At 41.0% G+C, this 20,994-nt stretch overlaps 1 protein-coding gene across 1 annotated transcript in view; it reads right to left on the bottom strand.

The window, feature by feature from the left end:
- Positions 1-480: 480 nt before the first annotated feature.
- Positions 481-20,994, bottom strand: part of ETNPPL (ethanolamine-phosphate phospho-lyase) — a 21,074-nt gene continuing 560 nt past the window's right edge. Inside the window, exons 2-13 of the mRNA XM_005872409.2 lie at positions 18,447-18,565; positions 18,021-18,180; positions 14,542-14,616; positions 8,968-9,058; positions 7,984-8,100; positions 6,702-6,784; positions 5,611-5,836; positions 4,567-4,721; positions 3,852-3,941; positions 3,515-3,645; positions 2,220-2,290; positions 481-1,047 (exon numbers count right to left, since the gene is read on the bottom strand). Of these exons, the coding sequence (XP_005872471.1) occupies positions 919-1,047; positions 2,220-2,290; positions 3,515-3,645; positions 3,852-3,941; positions 4,567-4,721; positions 5,611-5,836; positions 6,702-6,784; positions 7,984-8,100; positions 8,968-9,058; positions 14,542-14,616; positions 18,021-18,180; positions 18,447-18,565 (1,447 nt within the window). The 3' untranslated portion in view covers positions 481-918. The remainder of the gene's footprint in view (positions 1,048-2,219; positions 2,291-3,514; positions 3,646-3,851; positions 3,942-4,566; positions 4,722-5,610; positions 5,837-6,701; positions 6,785-7,983; positions 8,101-8,967; positions 9,059-14,541; positions 14,617-18,020; positions 18,181-18,446; positions 18,566-20,994) is intronic.

Here is a 20,994-nt window from a genome sequence, read left to right as displayed (position 1 = left end):
GAAATGTGGAAATGTGTGTGTGTGATTAGGAATGTGTGTGTGTGGTTGGAAATGTGTGTGTGTGTGGTTAGAAATTGTGTGTGTGTGTGTGTGTGTGTGTGTGTGTGTGTGTGTGTGACAAACTTGATGGTGAGAAAAGGACGTTTGGTTCAAAGTTAATTTCTTACCTGCCAGGTAAGGCACTTGCCAGGGTGACACAACCGGGGTAGACAAAGTCTGCTGACTGTGAACAGGGCTTTGGCTCCTGCTGCGGTTCCAGTGCCTCCTGAGAGTGTTACTGCTGTGCTCCTTGTCCCCTGACCCAAGTCCTCAGGAGCATGATTCACTGAGTCCCAGTTCCCTGCCGGAGGTCTGGATTATTCATTCACTTTTTAACATTTGCTGTATGTTATTTTTCCCCCCAAAATGACTTTGATTTTACCACCCCAACTCTTAATATTCTTTGCAAAAGAAGAATAAACACTTTGCTAGTAAACAATGTTTGGTTTACATCATCTTTTATTTAATTATAGTCCATAAATATATACCAAAGGAATCATTATAGAATTCATATTTTAAGGCACGAAGTCTCCAAAGTTAAGGAACCTATTGTACGTTGCTCTCTCATTTCAAACATTAAAACATCAAAAGTAAAACTGCCAATATAATATTCAACTTAAACCTTAAATTTAGTGGAATAAATTAAGTATATTCAGGAAGTTCAAGTAAGGAATCAACAGGCTGGAGGCTGAACTAATAATCTTGACATGGTTTGATCATCACTTGGTTTATTCTTTCTACTCATTTACCTTTTTTTTATTGACCAATCTATATGGAATGCAAATTTTACTTTTTGAGAGTACAGAGAGCTGTTAAGAAGACACTTCCATTCGTTCTCTGTAACTCAGGACGTTTATCTTGCTTTGAAACACAAATCTTTCATGTCTTGAGCCTCTTGCTGAGCTGTGACTGCTTATCTGTGCACAACCCATTTCTCTTCTGGCTGGGATTTTCTTTCTGCTCTGGGGCCCCTTCACTGAGCAATTCCACGTGGGCTTCCTTAGGCTTCTGCAAGACAGGCGTGCAAAATGCAGTGGCACCCACCTCTAACCAGCCCAGCCTCCCAAAGGCTGACCCACAGGCCGACAGACAAACACAACCCACAGGAGAACACAACACAACACAACACAACAAAACACAACACATCACAACACATAGCACAACACGGGTTGTTCCTCCCTCCCCCTGGTAAGTATCTTCCATAGACATTTGAAATGGGATGTCAGCATAAAATCTGGGATTCCAAGCCAACATTTCAGAAACGTGTGTTAACTTTGCTAGCTCCAAAGTAGGATTTCCCCTGGTGAACGCCTTACGGAAGCTCCTTTTCAATGCTTGCTGAGCGCTTACACCTGCGCTCTGTCCTAGGCAGATTAGCTGCTCTCGGACTGCAGGTAATTATTGATTTCTAGAGTTAGTTTGTGCTGTACCGAGAGGCAGAAGCAGATCTTATTAGCAAATCATTTGCTCTCATTCAAACGGCCTAATGCTTTTCACTGAGGAAAAGGACTTTGCTGACCACTGGATGTGCAGGCGGGCTCAAGGCACTGATGGTTCTTTATTTATAAACAAATTATGCAACAAAGCCTCTCAGGGTTTTGGCCTTACTGTTTCCCGCCCCGGGGGAGCTCTTTCTCCCACCGGCAGCTCAGGGAGGGAGTGGAAAGGCCCTCCGCTGGAAGTGCATCCAAGGCAGAACCAGGCCACTGGCTGCCAGGCGGTTCCCAGGCTCCGGAGGCCATTCGAAGTTTCGACTTTAGTTCACTTCTGGACCAAACTCTGGCATGTTGGCGCCACGCTGCTAATGCTTCTGCTGATTTTACAGAGTGGTGTGTGGGAATCTGAGGCAGTGTTAGGCGGTCTTCAGAGCAAACAAGAAGGCGTTTAGGACGAGAAATCATCTCTATAAAATCTGAAGGCCCTCTTTATGCCCCTGAGAGGTTTCGGTGGTTGTTATGGGAATGATCCTAGCGGGATGGTTCTGTGGTTTATTCCTTTCAAGCGGCCTGACACACACTTGAAATTCGGTTGTGTACTCAAAACTGCAATAAGCCCACCCTAGCAAAGGTGGGTTTTATTCTATAGGTCATTGTACAATTTTTTAAAAAATTGCATTCCTTTTTCATAAATTCCTAAAGCTTTCCACTTTCCCCCTAAAAAATAAAGTAGCTGATTCTTACCTTTGTTCTGCCTGGTGTATTCTCAGAGATCGTCACACCCTCAGAGTTGGTTCCAATGGCTCCTTCTAAAACTATGTTAAGGAGGGCACAGTGGAGGAGACAGAACATAAAAAATCTCAAAAACCCCTTTTGGTATCTATAGGAATACTCTTAAGAATAGAGAGGTAAGTTGTTAAAAGACTGTGTCACTAAGCAAATGGCTGCTTTTAAGCTTTTCTTGTAGTGTTTCATCAGTATCATTTACAAGTGGCACTTGAGCCTGTGTTAGCTATGCCTCGGCCACTTTATTCAAAAGAAATTCTTCAGCTCATCATTGATAATGCTTAAGCTCTGAGATGAATTTTAAGTAACAGTGATGGGCTTGCCCCAATCTTTACTCTTTCTATTGCCTGGCCCTTCAAGGGACCAGAGGACAGCAGTTGTGTGAGGAAAGCTTGCCAGGTTTGGGTGTCAGCATACTCTTGGTCCAAAGGCAGTGACTTATTACAAAGAACTTGGGCTGACCCTCAAGCTGCCAGACATTATCTACTTGTCTGCTACATCGATTCTTGGCTTCTCAGCCTTGTCTTACCCCTGAAAGACTGAGAAGGGAGCAGAGAAGTTGAATCTTAAAAATACAACTAAAGCAACAACAAAAACACTAACATTTGACAGGGCTTTATGTTTTCCAACATGGCTTCATATTGTTGGCTTACTTTCTAATCTCAATTTATGCTCATGATAGAAAAATAAATTAACCTAATTCTATAATATAGGTAAACAAAAGATAAATTCCTATGATAGGCTATAATTATAAATGACAAACAAAAGTCCTCAAAAATTATATTGCAATAAGTGAAATACACAAAATCAAGTGATTCAGCACATAACAAATACTTGTTAACCTGTAGTTTATAATTTGTGTTAATACTGTTTGACATATTTTCACAGTGCAATGCTGACATAGTATACACTGCAGCACTTGCGGTGCATGGCACAATGTAGACATGCAATTTTTTTTTTTAAAAAAAGGGAAAATAAATGATAAAAATTAAACTGCACTGTTGCAGTAAAAGCTTAGGTTTGGAGTTGTGTGAGGGCAAACAGAAAATCTTGATTTAACGAAGAGCCCATGATGCAGTCATGTTTCAGCAATCTTTTCCTAGTTCTATAAATACGAAGTTAACATTCATTTCTGCCTCCTTCACTTCCTTCATGAATAACAAGATGCAGTCATGTATGACCAGGCCGGGGTTAGGGGTGGAGAGCATGGCGTGTAGGGGGGAAGGAGGAATCTTAAAAATCTGGGAACACACCTGTTAGAATCCCATCGAGTTGGTCCACCAGAAACTTGGCATCTTCTTCAGAGAAGCACATCGGTGGCTTTATTTTAAGCACATTTCTGTGAGGCCCATCGGCGCTGAGCAGCACTCGCTTTTCTTTCATCCTAAGCGGGATGCCGGAAATGACGGTAAGATTCTGCAAATGATGGTAAGATTCCTTAAGAATAATATTCTGCACGCGAGAAGCCCACACTTACAAGTTGTATGTCTTAAACTTTCCTTATTTGGAGGGGTGGGAGGAAGCGAAAGAAGCTTTCAAGAGGGTGGGCACCCCAGAACCCAGACACCAAACAGCTGGGAGTGCATTTACTTGTAGATAACGTGCTGCGCTTCGGCTGTGGCGGGGGTCCTTCGCTGATGGTCCTTCACTAAGTCGATTCCGATAAAAAGGCCAACACCCCTGAGGGAGGTGAAGAAAGAAAGCTTGACACACACTCTACCAAAGCCTAAGTTGTCGCAACAAGTTAACACGGTCCTCACACTTCAGTTGACTGTGACTCCCTTTAAGGGTCATTGTAATTGATTCTAACTAATCCAAGACACCAATCCAGTGTCCACGCCTCCTCTTAGTTTCTGAAACAAGTTAGTTTTTGTCACCCAATGCCACCCCTCTCTCACTTATTTGTAAAAGGCTTAAAAACAACCTCTTCAGATCATTTAGTTTCTCAGGACATTAATGATGATACATGTTTATATCTATGTATGCAAAACCCCAAGTTTTCCCAGATAGCATTTAAAATAGTTTTGAATAGATCACTTAAAGCTACTTTAAGTTCCTTCTTTTCAGCTTTTCAGTGCTGAAATTACCCCAACAATATCTTTAAAAAAATATAAAAGACATATACCCCAAAGTTAGCAGGAACAATGGTATCTGGGTTCTAGATTAAGAATGAGCTTTGTGTTTTCTGTTTTCAGGGTTTTCTAGATTTAATTTTATGTAATTTATTTTAAATTTTATAAGATAGACATAAGCTATTTCATTTGGAGAAATGAATAACTACGTAACAGCGCCATGATAAACACACCTGACATCCCCTATCAAAGTGTGCTTAGCCTTCTGTTTCTTCAGTAACTCAGTAAGATAACCCCCTACTCTTGTGGCATTTCCTTGAAGGTCTTCATTTTCAATTACATCCAGGACAGCCAAAGCAACAGCAGAAGATACTGGATTTCCTCCATACTTCATTCAGAAAAAAAGATAAATGAGAAAACATCATAGTTAAATTAGCGGTATTACTTCATCCATGAGAAATGTGTCTCATACATAAGCAAGTAAAGATATAATGTCAATAACATTCTCTTGTGATTTCATTTCATAAATTTAGAACATAGCATGATTCTATTCATTCAGGATTAAAGGGAAATTCATTCCAAATTATATTTTCCATGCTGCATAAAGGCTATCAGGAAATGTATTGATTCAACCAAACAAAAAATAGACAATGTGTTGGGAATTAAGGATTTCAGAGTGTGGTTCAGTGAGGGGGATATGGATTTCTGCCCTTGAATAGTTGTGTGACAACAGCTAAGCAATGACATTTTCTCCAAATAATTTATGTCATTAGATTTGAATCTTACCTTTAGCTATGCCAAATCTATTACCCATAAGGTATAAACTATAGTAATTTTTCCAAGCTTAAGCTTATTACTTTTGGGGGTAAAACCAAGGAAATAAGATTTCCCAAATAAAAATTTAGTATCTCCTACAAGAGCCATATAACATTTATAGTACTCAATCATCTAAACAGAGATGTTTTGGAACTTAAAATATGATACAAAACAAAGAAATAATATCCTCTGCTAGTGAAAGATCATAACCTCTTGAGTATAGCAGGGCAGCCATCTATTAATGGAATAATTAATAATAACATTTGAGGAAGGGAAAGATTCAGAAGGAAAAATGCAAACATTATGTCAGATAGAATGAAACCGGGTTAGATCAAAGTTTAGCTAGGGTTCTGGGGTGGTTAGCTGGCAATACTGAGCGTTATTTTTCACTATCTAGGCAAAAAGTGTAAGAACAGGCATTATTTAACCTCTCAGCATTAAAGCCAGGCACCAGGATGTACCGTGTTGAAATACTCCATTCCCGAGCTGCAGAAGGCTTCCGCGATTTCTTTGGTTGTGACCACGCACGCCACCGGGTGGCCGTTGCCCATGGGTTTCCCCATTGTGACGATGTCTGGGACAAAGTCCTCGCCATGCATTTGGAAACTCCAGAAATGCTTCCCAACGCGTCCAAAGCCCACCTGAACTTCATCGGCTATAAACACCCCCCCTGCTGCGCGTACATATCTGAAAAGCAAAAGGACAGTCTAATGCCCTCAGGTCGCCGCGAGTCCCCACCCCTGCCCACAAAGGTGCAGATTATTGAGCACTTAAAAAAAAATGTTGCTAATCAGAAGCCTGGAATCGTTGTTAAAAATATTTCAGTGCTCAGAACCCCGAATGACACCTATGTTGGCTTTGAAATATAACCACATAATCCCCGGATTATATCTATTCTATATTTAGATTGGGGTTTGTGGTCAAGTAAACTCTACGGCAGTTTTGTTTTTTGTTTTTTTAATCCTCACCTGAGGCTATTCCCCCATTGTTTTTTAGAGAGAGTGGAAGAGAGAGGGAAAGACAGAGAGAAATATCCATGTGAGAGAAGCACATGGATTGGTTGCCTCCTGCAGGCGCCCACCAGGGCCTGGGCGGGGGAGGAGCCTGCAACCGAGGTACCTGCCCTTGACTGGAATCAACCTGGGACCCTTTGGTCCAGGCCCATGGTCTATCCACTGAGCCAAACAGGCTAGATTACGGCAGTATTTTAAGTGGGAAAATTAAGAAGTGAACAGAAGTCATGTTCAGCAGGATTAATCTTCAGTGTTTTGCTAACTGTTAAGGCTTAGGCACAGGCCAATCAGAAAGAATGTCAGGCAAGGGGCTGAGGCAGAGTCCTGGAGGCCCCCTGCCGACCACCCATGTGTAAGCTCTTTATTTGCTGGATCTTGGGAATTTGAAGGAATCCAGGAGTCCTGGGGTGGCAGGCACTCCGAAGTGGCTATTGACTAGCTGGTTTGGAAGTACTTCAATATTTTCACAACCAGTACGGCCCCATAGAATTGTCATGGTGCCCTCAGTGTGACCAAGAATGCCCATGTCAAGTACATACTCTGCCACTTTCTGGAAGTAGCCTGTTGGAGGGATTACTTGTCCGCCACAACTCTGCATGGATTCAGCAATAAAGGCAGCAATCTACAAAAGAGAAGATGGGGTCAAAGTCCATTAGGTCCTCCTCATACCACCTGAAAAAGAGGACTTCTTATAGAGCAGGTTTTTTAAAAAAAAGGCTGGGAATGGATCTGTGGCAAGTGGCAAATAGGCCATTTAATTAAAAGGAAAAGATGTCTATGATGAAAAAGCAAGTGATCTGAAGCTTTTGTTTCTGAAATCCTAGGGTATCAATGAAACTACCAGGAGAAATGGAGGAGAGGGAGTTTTCCATTTCTTTATAATTAATTTAAACACTGTTTTCATTAGGATCAATTGAATAAGACTGATGCTCTTTGCTCAGTCTTGATACGAATCTCTTAAAAATGACCCAGGTTCTAACTATATTACTGTGGTGCCTATTCCTCAGCGTGGTGAGATGGGACTGCCTGAGGCTGGAATTTGCACCTAATGAAATGGGAGGATGACGTGAGGCCACACACCAGTTACTGTGTTATATTTCTAGTCCTTGTCCTGAACAGGCTTAACTCAACAGACTTAGGCAAGTCACAACAGGAACTACAGAGAAAGTGTTCTAGAGGCTAAGAAAGGAGTAGAAAATAGATAACACTGAACTAAGAAGAGAAAGCATAGAACTATTGAGATATCAAGTCGAGAGAACCAAGGTAGGTGAAGACTCAGAAAACAGAAAGTCTTTTTCTTGCTCTAGAGGATTGTGGTTCTGTCTTAGAAGCCAGGCCCAGAATGGAAGAATCTTTTTCTGCCGTGACTTACCCCAGCTCCGTGCCTTTGAGAAAGTTGAATCAGTTCAAGGGAAGCACCAAGGTTCCCTTGTGGGTCTGATGCTCCAGGGACGCTCTGTCTGTCCCCTCCTGTCACCGTGTGTTAGCCCTCCTGCTGCTCTGCACTGGGGTAATCTGTCCCTGGCCCATCACCTTCCTTCATCCTCCCTTCCCTGCCCCTTTGGACCACAGCCTGCCTGCCACTACGAAAGTCAGAGCTAGGCCATCAGCTTTGGGACAGGCACGGTGATTGCATTTCCAGGATAAATAAAAATAGTCTGAGAGGCATGACTATAATAATTCACTTTTTGAAATATGTAACCAGAGAAGAACAGACAGGGAATTGAGATCTAATTCTTTTCTATCTCTCCAGTGTATCACAATGACTTAAATCCATTTTTATAAAGATGTTAACATGGTTCCAAAGCTGTAAATACACACCTTCCTTCCATTCTTATGAGCTTCTTCAATGATTTTCTTCACTTCATCTGCATAAGCACTGGTTGGGTCTGGATGGTCTTCTCTATATTTTCCTCGGTAAGTATCTGGAATTGGTGCCTGAAAACATCAAATAATAGAGTTTCTATTGATTTGCCTCTTGCACAAAATGAGCTTGTAAAATTTGGCATTTCCCCACAAAAGCATATTGGGAAGGTGACCATGTGGATTTAAGTGACTCTAGGTTCGTTTGTTCTTTTCCCACAGCATTTCTGAATTCGGTGAGTAATGAAATCTTTTCATTGTGAACAGGAGCTTGGATTAGCTCCTAGACCTTTATAAATTATGACTGCACACCTATTCACATAGGGACAAAATTCAAATCAACAGTGTGATTATATTATTGGAAAATTTCAATGAATGGGAACTGTATTAACTATTTTAGATAGAAAATAAACTAACATTTACCAATTATATAGCAAACTGAAATCATTCAGAAAACTCAAGTGTTTTAGCACTGCTTCAAGATCTTAAAATTTTGAAAGAAGGTATTGATGATTCTCTTGAGAAAGTCTACTGATCCTTAATTAAGCCAAATGAAATTTACTGTTTGTTGAAACAAGCCAATTTAATTGGTTTATTTTACTTAATAAATCTAGGTAATAATTTAGCATAAAGCAATTTAATTTTGAGACAGTCATACACACTTAATTGAACTTTGAATTTCAAGGTGACATCAGTGATAGAAAAACTAATTAAAGACCAAAGGGCAAGAAAAATAAACCAGTAACTGTGAATAACAGCTATCACTACCACTATACTAATTTGCCCATTGTGGTACTCATCAATGGATTGTAAGCCACATCCTCTCATTAACTGCTCTAGATCTGAGTTTCCTTTTCATTTCAATGAAAGGGGTGGACTGGATTATCACTAGGCATTCTTCCAGTTACTAATATTCTCATTCTTGGATTCTAAAATACTTACCACATGCACAAATTCTTTCTTGACATCTTTGCCCTTTCTAAATTTATATGGACTGATCTCAATTAAAGATGTTAGGTGGCCATGGTAAGCACTGAAAAGAAAAAAAAAAACCCAGTAAACTAAATTGCTCGAAGAAGATTGTTTATCTAGCATATGAAGAATAATATTACATCTCATCCAGGGAGAATCTCAATATTGGTGCCAGATTTAACAGTATGGGATCTAATTTTTCATGGCAAGACTGGCCATTTAATTTGTCCAATTCTTTTTATTCATGTAATAAAATACATGGAAAGCCAAATATGTATCCTCATAAAAAATTTCTTTTTAGCCAGAAAAGAACTTAATATTTTAAAATTGTATCTGTTAACTTAGATAGTCCATATGTAAAAATATTATTTTCTATAGCTTCGTGAACAACTTCTTAAATGTATTTGATAGTCACATTTCAGTAAATTTAAAAAAGAACACTATATCATGTAATGGGCTATGTTTCTGTTTTGGATGATTTCCAAAGGATGTCCAGTTGCATATATCAGGCAAATACAAGTTGATAAGGAACAGAAGAACTAAGATTGAGAGGTGATCGAGTGGCTATGAAATTCCTTTCTTTCACTTAAAATACAGGTGGCTCTGATATTCTCTTTTCTGTTTCTTGCCCAGAGATATAATTGAGAGATCTGCAAAAGAAATTATAAAAGGCCCATGAAAAGATAAAGCAAAGAGGGAGTGTTTTCTTTACCATAGTTTAAACCCTGCTACAGAGCTGTGGTAATACAATTAGTATGGCCTTGGAAAAAGACCAGGGAGACCACTAGGACAGAAGGTGACCTCGGAGATACATCCGCACAGAAATGGTCACACTGGGACTCCAGGAGGATTCAATATGAGGAGTAATTATTAAAACAAAAAAGACTATCTTTGTGACCTGGGAGTTTAGAAAGAGATATTAATAAAACTAAGAAAACACAAAGCACAAGATGAAAATTTTATCTATTTGATCAAAATTAAAGATTTCTGTGGAAGAATTCCAATGACAAAGTTAAAAGACATATGATAGATAGGAAAAAACATATCTGAAATGTCTCAGATTAATTCCCAAAATTAATTTTGCCATATATTAGGATCACTTGAGGAATTTTAAAACAATACTGTTTTCTAGAATCTGCCTCTAGAGATTCTCTTTCATTGGTCCAGCATGGAGCCTGACATTGGTATTAAAAAAAGAAAATCCCCAGGTAATTTTAAAACACAGTCAAGATTTAGATCCTCTGATCTAACATATAAGCAACTGCATACCATCAAGAAAAGGGTGGAATCCCAATAAAAAAAAATGGGCAAAGAATATGAACAGTAATTTTCAGAAGAGAATTCACAAAGGCATAAGTATATAAAGAGACACTCAAACTCATAATTAGAAAATTGCAAATTGTTTTAAACTTCAGAGTCATGTTATACCTATTAAACGGGCAAACATCAGAAAAAAAATTAGAAAGCAGAATAGGTTTTGTTGAAGATATGGAAAAATGGAAAATTTCATGCATTGTGTAGTGTTGCAACCATTTTTGGAGGTGGATCTGGCAGTATTTAGTAAATCAGCAATGTGTATAGTACCCCTATGGTCTAGCAATCCTGTTTCTGCGCATTTATTCCTAAGAAATTCTTGGAAAGGTCCGTAGGACACATGTACAAGGATGCCCACTGCAGCGCTGTCTGTGGTAGCTGGGGGTAAAGGGCATTCACAGTGCCCATCTCTGGGGGGAACAATGTGCAACAGTTCTAGCTGGGCTGTCCCCCATGACAGCCACACCCACATGCAGCTATTGAGCACTTGGAGTGCTGCTAGTCTGAATTGAGATGTGCTGTAAGTGTAAAACACACATTGGATTTTAAAGACAATACCAAGAGAGAGCGAGAGAGAGTGCTCAATGTCTTTCATAATGATCACTTGTTGAAATGATATGTCGGGTATAATGGCTAATAGAAAATTGTAAATTCCCTATGTGGCTCAAATTATATTTCTACCGGACAGCACTGAATTAGAATAGATGTACGGCCATCAACATGGAATCTTGAAACAGTGCTGATGGAAAAAAGTCAGAATCAGAAAGAGATCTATAGCAATGTTTGCAAAAGTAAAACAGAAGCACATAAAATAATATACATTTTACAAAAACAAAATATATACATTAGATGTATGAGAATAGTTGTCTATAAGTGGGGAAGAATGGGAATAAAATAGAACAAAAAAATCAACTGTGGTAGCCACCCTGCCCCCAAGATGCCTCAGAACTGAAGAATATGTTACATGGCAAAGGGGACTTTGCAGATGTGGTTGAATTAAGGATCATGAGGGAGAGATAATCCCCGAGGGTCCAATGTAATCACAAGTCTTTGTAAGTGAAAGAAGCCAGGGGGATGGTGTTCAGAAACATGGGAGGTGATGTGGGGATGCAAGCAGAGGCTGCTGTAATGCAAAGGCTGGCTCTGAAGATGAAGGAAGGGACCATGAGCCGAGGAATGCAGGCAGCCCCTAGAAGCTGCACAAAGCAAGGAACGGATTCTCCCCTAAAGCCTCCAGAGGAAGCCAGCCCTGCTGACACCTTGATTTTCACCCTGTGGGAACCATTTGGACTCTGTCATACAGAGCTGTAAGAGAATATATTTGTGTTACTTAAGCCACTAAGTTAGTGGTCATGTGTTACAGCAACAATAGAAAACCAATGCACCAACCAACACATAGAATGGGAGAGGCCTACAGAGGGCAAGAAATAAGGTGCATGTGCAATTCAACCCTCTGTGTCGAAGTGGGGGGTGGAGAGGTAGGAAACAATTTAAAAGAAGAAAAAAATCTCCTTAGTAAAGGTTGAAGCTGTTGGATTGCTTGTTTAAAATGTAATACATTTGCATTTGGGAGGTAAAATTAAATAGTGATCATTAATAGTCATTAACTTTTACTTGGCTCCTTGTTTTCTTTAAATTTGCTCTAGAGAAAAACCAAGATGGCGGCATAGGTAAACACCGGAGATTGCTGCCTCGCACAACCACTTAAAAAATACAACTAAAAGATGGAACGGACATCATCCAGAACCACAGGAAGGCTGGCTGAGTGGAAATTCTACAACTAGAAGGAAAGAGAAAAGCATACCGAGACTCAGAGGAGACGCAGTACGGGAGTAAAATACTAAGGTGCAGAGTGCATGTGGAGCGGGCTGGCGGCTGAGGGCGCGGTTGTCGTTTTCAATTAGGAGGGAGTCTCAGGCTCTGAGCTCCAGTTCTGATCGAGTCTCTAGGGACCCAGACTCATACGGGAGAAGCGGGACTGTCTGGCATTGGTCAGAACCCGAGGGCAGCTTTCTCTCCGAGGGGCTTGCAGTGATTACTGGGACACTGAGAAGCAGAGCCTCTGAGGGCAAGACTGAGAGCAGCCATAACTGCTAACCCCACCCTGTTGATCCCGTGGGACCTGCCCCGCCCAAGCCCTGCAGGGAGGCTTTTACTGGATAGCCTCAGGCAAAGGCTAGATTAGCACCTCCCTAGAGATCCAGGAGCCAGGAAGCCCAGAGGTCAGAGTGGGACCATCCAGTTTGCAGCTCCGTGGAACCATAAATGACACACTCGGGGGCAGACTCAGTGAGCACCAAAGCCCCATTGAAGCAAGTCTTGCCCCAGAGGGGTGTCTCCAGCACAGAAGTTCTCCCACTGCAGACACAGCTGATTCTCACAGCCAATTGGCCTGGAGGTCAATTCCTCCCAGTGATAACTACAACAATCAAGGCTTAATTACAACAAGACTGTGCACAAAGCCCACAAGGGGGTGCACCAAGAGTGTCTACCTCAGGTAATTGGGACACTTAGCACAGAAAGGCACTCTATCGACACAGCGAAGCATAAAAAATGCCAAGACAAAGAAACAGGGCACAAACGACAGATATGGAGGAAAGCAAACTGCTGGATATAGAGTTCAAAACCACACTTTTAAGGTCTTTAAAGAGCTGTCTAGAAGCTGCCGATAAACTTAATAAGGCCCTCGAAAAGACTGGTGAGACCACCGATAAATGTAGTGAGATCTTCAAGAAATCTATTGAAACCCTCGATGTTGTGATAAAGTACCAACTAGAAATTAAGCATACACTGACTGAGATAAAGAATATTATACAGACTCCCAACAGCAGACCAGAGGATCGCAAGAATCAAGTTAAAGATTTGAAATACGAAGAAGCAAAAAACACCCAACCGGAAAAGCAAAATGAAAAAAGAATCCAAAAATACGAAGATAGTGTAAAGAGCCTCTGGGACAGCTTCAAGCGTCCCAACATCCGAATTATAGGGGTGCCAGAAGAAGAGAGAGAGCAAGATATTGAAAACCTATTTGAAGAACTAATGACAGAAAACTTCCCCTACCTGGTGAAAGAAATAGACTTACAAGTCCAGGAAGTGCAGAGAACCCCAAACAAAAGGAATCCAAAGAGGACCACACCAAGACACATCATAATTAAAATGCCAAGAGCAAAAGCCAAAGAGAGAATCCTAAAAGAAGCAAGAGAAAGAAAATCAGTTACCTACAAGGGAGTACCCATACGAATGTCAGCTGATTTCTCAACAGAAACTATGCAGGCCAGAAGGGAGTGGCAAGAAATATTCAAAGTGATGAATACCAAGAACCTACAACCAAGATTACTTTATCCAGCAAAGCTATCATTCAGAAGTGAAGGTCAGATAAAGAGCTTCACAGATAAGAAAAAGCTAAAGGAGTTCATCACCACCAAACCAGTATTATATGAAATGCTGAAAGGTATCCTTTAAGAAGAGGAAGAAGAAGAAAAAGGTAAAGATACAAATGATGAACAACAAATACACATCTATCAACAAGTGAATCTAACAATCAAGTGAATAAATAATCTGATGAACAGCATGAACTGGTGATTGTAATAGAATCAGGGACATAGAAAGGGAATGGACTGACTATTCTTGGGGGGGGAAGGGATGTGGGGGGGGTGGGAAGAGATTGGACAATAATCGTGCACCTATGGGTGAGGACAGGGGGTGGGGAGTGAGGGCGGAGGGGGGGGTGGGAACTGGGTGGAGGGGAGTTATGGTGGGAAAAAAGAGGAACCAATGTAATAATCTGAACAATAAAGATTTAATTAAAAAAGAAAAAAGAAAAAAAAATTTGCTCTAAATGATTATCTTTTAAATTAATTACAGTGCATAATCACAACAGTGAAGTGAATGCTTGGACTTTTAAGAAACTAATTGTATTTTTACTTTGAAAAAGATTTATACATAAAGTGGCCCAATAAATAGTTAATGTGTGAAAAGTAAGCCCAGATTCATGCAAGCCCATGAGACCATAAGCACAGCACCCAATAGAGCCTCCCGTTTGTAGGTACTTAGAAGGAAATAAGTCTCCTGCAGGCCTGGACTGGCCTTGATACCCTAATACAAGTAAAAACCACTGTGCCACACACCCAGTCTCCTCTACATGTGTTTATGGTATTTGTATGGACAGGGCCAATACGATTTTGTCTCTAAAGGAGCTTCTTGCTTAGAAATCTTGCGTCCAAGACTTACTGGTCAAGAGTGATCACATCTTGGTGGCCCCTGAACTGCCGAGCCAGGCGTAAGGCTAAGTCATTGGCTTCAGATCTATAAGACAACATAGAGGGAACAATGTCAAATAAACTCTTTTTAAAATATTGCAAAATTTGAATTAAAAAGTTGTAAGATTCTAATTACAGTAGTTTTCCTTATCTGAGGGGCATGCGTTCCAAGACTCCCAGCAGATGTACGAAACGGTGGATAGTACCAAATCCCATATATACCATTTTCCTCCTATATACACATATCTATGAGAGTTTAATTCATAAGTTAGGCACAGTAAGCAATTAACAACAATAACTAACAATCAAATAGAACAAGTATAACAATATACTGTAATGAAAGTTCTAAGAATGTGATCTCTCTCTCTCTCTCTCTCTCTCTCTACTGGAACTCACGTTTTAACTCAAAGGAAGCACTTTCCAGCTTCTCTTTGCATATCCGAACTGCCAGCACCACTCTTTGTGCTTTGGGGCCATTATTCAGTAAAATCAGTGCTCCTTGACACCGTGACAGCGTGGGGAATCACTGAGGGGCACTAAGTGACTAGTGGGCGGGGGATGCGTACACTGTGGATACACTGGAAAAAGGAATGAGTCAGGTCCCAGGCAGGACAGAGCCAGATGGCACGAGATTTCTTCATGTTACTCAGAATGGCCCATATTTTCAGACCACGATTGGCCACGGGTAACTGAAACCGGAGAAAGAGAAATCTTGAATAAGGGGTGGGGAACATTGTATTCAGAAATGTATTAAGAAATAAGTTGAACTCCTCTCCTTCACCTTTGATCTTGCCCATCCAACAATATCCTTCTAATACAAGTTCCCCAGGTGTCTTCAATACAGAATGAGACACAGAAGAAACAGTGCAAATGAGGGATATGCTGCCCATTTCACAGGTTATCGGAGTTCAGCCACATCAGTAGGTGATTAACTTTGAGGACATTCAGAAGCCTGATCTCCCTGAGAGGAATGGGAGTGTGGGGGCCCATTATTCTTGGCCACTAAAGTCTGTTGTTCTGGCCCACTATTTAATTAATTTCTTATCTATAAGATGAAGATCGTAATTTTTCAACCTGGTTCAGAGAGTCTAACTATACTACTCAGACACAGGGGAAGAATATAATCACTTGTGCAATGCTGTCTATGCCAGACATCATGGTATGTGTTTTGCTTGTATTTATTCTCATAACTATTCTAACAGGCTAGTATTGTCATCTCCTTTTTACAAACGAGGAAACAGCCTCAGAGAGCATAAGTGACCAGAATGAATTCTCACAGCTAATAAGAAGTAGAGTCAGGTTTCAGACTGAAGCCTGTTTAACTTCAAGATTATTCTGTGTACTATCCCAGGCTCTATCGCCTCCAGTCTTTGGGGACAGCCTTCTTTTTCTTCTTTTAAAAAAAATATATTTTTTTATTTATTTCAGAGAGAAAGGGCGAGGGAGAGAGAGAGATAGAAACATCAATGATGATACAGAATCATTGATTGGCTGCCTCCTGCACGTCCCCTCCTGGGGATCAAGCCCACAAACCAGGCATGTCCCCTTGACGGGAATCAAACCTGGGACCTTTCGGTCCACAGGCCAACACTATCCATCGAGCCAAACTGGCTAGGGTGGGAACAGCCTTCTTTGAGGACAGTGTTCTCTGGGGCCAATCCCTCTCTGACAGTATAGGATTCTTTGTCAGTAAAAGTCAATTATGATATTTAGTTTATTAAAAGCAAGAATGCTTTAAAACAACCTACCTTAATTCCTTTTTATCCAGTGGTTTTTAAAAAATGTTTTATTGACTTTAGAGAGAGAGAGAAACAGACAGGGAGAGAGAGAAAGAGAGAGAGAGAGAGAGAGAGAGAGAGTGAAGAACATCAATGTGATAGAGAAACATTGATCGGTTGTCTCCTGCACGCAACTAACTGGTGATTGAACCAGAAACCCGGGCATGCACCCTGACCAGAAATTGAACTGTCAACCTTTTGGTTCACAGGATGATGCTCAACTGAGACACCCTGCTCAGTGCTAAATATCTTATTTATTTACAAAGAAAAAACAATGATCTTCTGGTTTAAAATTTGTCACTAAAATATCTCATTGAGAAGAGAAAAATGAATTATGGAATCATATAATTAAACATGTACAGAATTTCTAATAGCTTATTTTAACACATATAAATCATTTAAAATATATAAGTTTATGCTGAATATACAAGTTTCCTCCCAATATAACATTGCATTGTGAGCTTTTCACATGTCATTAGGCATGTAATTTCAAAACATACTTTTTGTGTGTGTTAATCCTCACCCAAGAATATTTTTTCCCCATTGATTTTTTTAGAGAGAGTGGAAGGGAGGGGAGAGACACACAGAGAGAAACATCAATGTGAGAGAGACACATCAAATTGGTTGCCTTGCATACTCGCCCCGATGGGGGCCAGGGATCCAGCCTGCAACCCAGGTACATGCCATTGACCAAAATCAAACCCAAGACCCTTCAGTCTGCGGGCTGATGCTCTAACCACTGAACACATTGGCTAGCTCAAAACACACTTTTAATGTCTGCACAATATTCCAGAATAGATATGTAATAATTCGAATTTACAGAATTTGAAAGTTGGAATGTATCTATTCACCTTCATTTTTTCTTCCTTTCCTTTCTGTTTGTGTTGTGGAAATATGTTCATTTGCCTAAGAAAACAAAGCAATCACAAATCTTACTAAAACCCTGGCTAGGTAGCTCAGTTGGTGGGAGCACAGACCAGTACACCGAAAAGGTTGCAGGTGTGGTCCCTGCCTGGGTGGGTTGTGTATGGAAAGCAACTGATCAATGTTTCTCACATTGATTTTTTCCTCTCCCTCTCTCTCCCTCCCTCTCTCTCCAAAATCAGTAAACATATCATCGGGTGAGGATTTTAAAAAATCTTACAAAAGTAATAGCTTGTTCAGTAGAGTTCTTTCTTTGATAAATTTCCTCATTCATGCTTTGAAAGGACTAAGCTCGTGGGTTCTTTAGCTACTTACTCTCCTGCTGGAAGAGATGAGTGTCATTTGACGAGTTAGGTTTTCTCACATGAGCACCAGACCTGAATGTTTTTTGCAATGGATGGCCCAAGTATCAACCCTTTTGGGATACTTAAACGGATGCCTTCCCATCTTTCACCAGGAAAGCCATGGCAATAAAAAGTTGAGTGGCATGCACATGAACCATCAGACTGTTGTTATAGGCTGTGCTCAGGAGCCTCGGAATAGGCTGTCTGGTGTTGCATCTACAACAGGCTCATGGAGGAAAGCACAGGAACCAGACTGGTCCGGTCCCCAGTGTATGGTCATCTAGTAAACGGCAAGAATGTCAGCAAACCCTGAAAGATCTGTGCTCCACCACGAAAAGGGTTGTGCGAGAGAGCAAACAGAGAGATGGCTGGGAGTGGGATGGATGGGAAGCCTAGAGACATACCCTGAGTTTGTAAAATAGCACACAGAGAGCTTCTCCGGCAGGGTCGCGCAGAGGCGCTTGGCGTACTCCACAATGTTGTCGTGGAGGAATCGAGAATTTGTATTTAGCAGTTCCATCTGCTTCATGGCAGCTTTGACCACTTCTGGGTGACAGTGTCCCACTAAAATGTAGGAGACAAAAGCCAAAGAAAGAAGTTGCAACACTAAATGCCTGGCAAGTGAGGGGGATTCTGAAGCAAGAAAACAAAGCAGAAGTCGAGCTCCTTTCTGTTCCACATGTCGCTGCAACTTTTCTCTGCTGGGACTACGGGCCCCCGTTCAGCAAAGGAACTGCAGCTTCTGGAATTCCTGGGGCAAATATTAATGGTGCCACGTCTGCCTTACTCCATGAAGGTACCCTCCAGACACAACCAGGAAGGGCAGTTACCATGGGCGACGTTGTTGATGCAGTCCAGGTACTGTTCCCCTTTCTCGTCAAACATGTACTGCCGCTGGGCTCGCACTACTTTGATGGGGTCCGCAGCAAAGAAGATTTTGCAGGACGGCCTAGAAATAATGAAAGGGAACATTCTGGTCTGCTAGGACTGCTCAGTGTTTTTCCTTCTCAATGAAGGTCAGGATAAGTGGAAAATTACAATTACATCAAGAAAAGGGAAAACACAACCTGGGTGACATACTTTAAAAAAAAATTTCATATCAGCCTGGAACCTTTTATCTTCATCCCGAATTCGTGACACTGCTCACATTTCTTATTGTTGTATTAAATTTGCCACGATTGTACAATACTATTTAAAGGCACACAGGTCAATTCCCATTGCTCTAGTTACATGAACCAATAACTAATTTTCCTTTGGGAAATTTTGTTCTACCAGGGGAAAAAACTCCACCAAACTTTTTTTTTTGTTTTTTTTTAGGCTTATTATGAGTCAGGAACTGACAGATATTACAAATATTATCTCATTTAACCCTCCCAACAATGATATGAAATAGGGGTTATTATTGTTCTCATTTTTATAGGTGAGGAAACTGGGGCACAGAAAAAAGAAGACATTTGATCCAGGCTACACAGCTAGTAAGAGAGAAAATCAGAATTTGAAAGTACGTAGACTGTCTTATGCCATAGCCCCAGTTAGTGCTTGCTTTCTCTCTCCCCCCTTCTAACCTAATTTATAAGACAAATAAACAGCGCTAAAGGCTATTCTAACCCTTTAATCCACTCTTTTGAGCATAAAAAGTCACCAACATTTTTTGTTATTTGGGAATGTCTGCAGTATAAATGTTAGCAACAGCAACAAGACCGGGTTTCTGACCTTGGTTCTATGGACCCTTAGAAATGAAAACTGAATATATTATTTTTATTTTGGTGATTTTGCATGCAACCCCCCCCCCAAACCCCCACACATTAAAGGTAGTCTACAGGCTATTTAAATACCTATATATTAAGTTGACAGGCATCTCTTTAGAAAGTATTTTCATTATTGCGAATAGGTCATCTGAAGTTTTAACACTGCCTACGCTAACTAAAACCAATATGTGATGTGAATTTCTTATCGGTTCATGCTCAGCTGTTAGTTTATGCTAAGAGTTAAAATCCAAAGAAAACCTTTGTTATGAATGAGAGCTGGAAACTGCAGACTTCACCTTCCCTTGTTATAATGTATTTCCACTTTGCCCTTCAGACTTCAGTAAAATTCTCCAGTCAGTTCATGGCTAAACACCGTCTATCACAGAATTTGTTCTGCTCATGTCAGAAATCATTAGGTTTTCATTGGACCCTAACTATATAGGACTGAAAACTAACAGAATGGAGTGGTGATTGGGAAAAGGGAAAGGGGTGACCAGGGAAGGAGGAATCTATTTTGCTTGTACAGTGGGGCTAACCGGCCTCCGAAATCATTCAGAAACTCCCCGGGGTTGGTATCAGGGGCCTCAGTATGACAAACTGCCTAGCACAGTGGTTCTCAACCTTCCGAATGCCGCGACCCTTTAATACAGTTCCTCATGTTGTGGTGACCCCCAACCATAAAATTATTTTCGTTGCTACTTCATAACCGTAATTTTGCTACTGTTATGAATCATAATGTAAATATCTGATATGCAGGATGTATTTTCATTGTTACAAATTGAACATAATTAAAGCATAGTGATTAATCACAAAAGCAATATGTAATTATATATGTGTTTTTTGATGGTCTTAGGCGACCCCTGTGAAAGGGTCATTCGACCCCCAAAGGGGTCGCGACCCACAGGTTGGGAACCGCTGGCCTAGCACTTCTCGGAAGAAGAGGGCCCTGATTCTGTTCTTCCTTGGGTCCCCCAGGCCTCTCTCCAGCCAGCCCGCTGCAGCGCTTGCTAATTACTTGTAATTATCGCAGACCCTTGATTTTACAGGATCCAGCGCTTCGAATAGCCGGAATCATCGTTCGTTTTTGCATGTACCTTAAAAGACAGTCACACAAACAAAAACAACAACAAAAGTAGATCACACTTATTTAATATCATTTGCTCTCTTGTGTGCAGCAGGATGTTATTCCTACTCTTCACAGAAGAGGAAATTTGACAGAGGTCACACAGGTAACAGGACACCCTGCTAGGATCGGAGCCCGGGTCCGACCAAGTTCACCAGTCTACCGCCAAGTGGTTTGCAGCGCGGGCAGCACCAGCGCACTCGGGAGAGGACACCGCAGCTTTGAACTGAACTGTAAGTAGCCACGTACCCTTAGCACGGCCGTTTCAAAGTTCTCCACTGGCTGGGTTAACCCTCTACCTCTGAACCGAGCGCGCAATAAGAAAAAGCTCATTTTAACAAGCTGTCAGAATTAGTTTGTTTTCATAATCGTCGTCAGAATAAATATTTCTGAGTTCACAGTTTTTAAAACCTTTCGAGTTCAGTTGGTGGGAGTGGAGGAGAGGTGCGCTTCTTCCTCCCAGCGCCCGTCCCGGGAATGGTGTTCCAGGCCATCGCCCCTCCCGGG

Source organism: Myotis brandtii, unplaced genomic scaffold, assembly GCF_000412655.1.
Source record: "Myotis brandtii unplaced genomic scaffold, ASM41265v1 scaffold38, whole genome shotgun sequence".
NCBI lineage: Eukaryota > Metazoa > Chordata > Mammalia > Chiroptera > Vespertilionidae > Myotis > Myotis brandtii.
The sequence above is the reverse complement of the archived record's forward strand: the minus strand, read 5'-3'. Positions and strand labels throughout refer to the sequence as shown.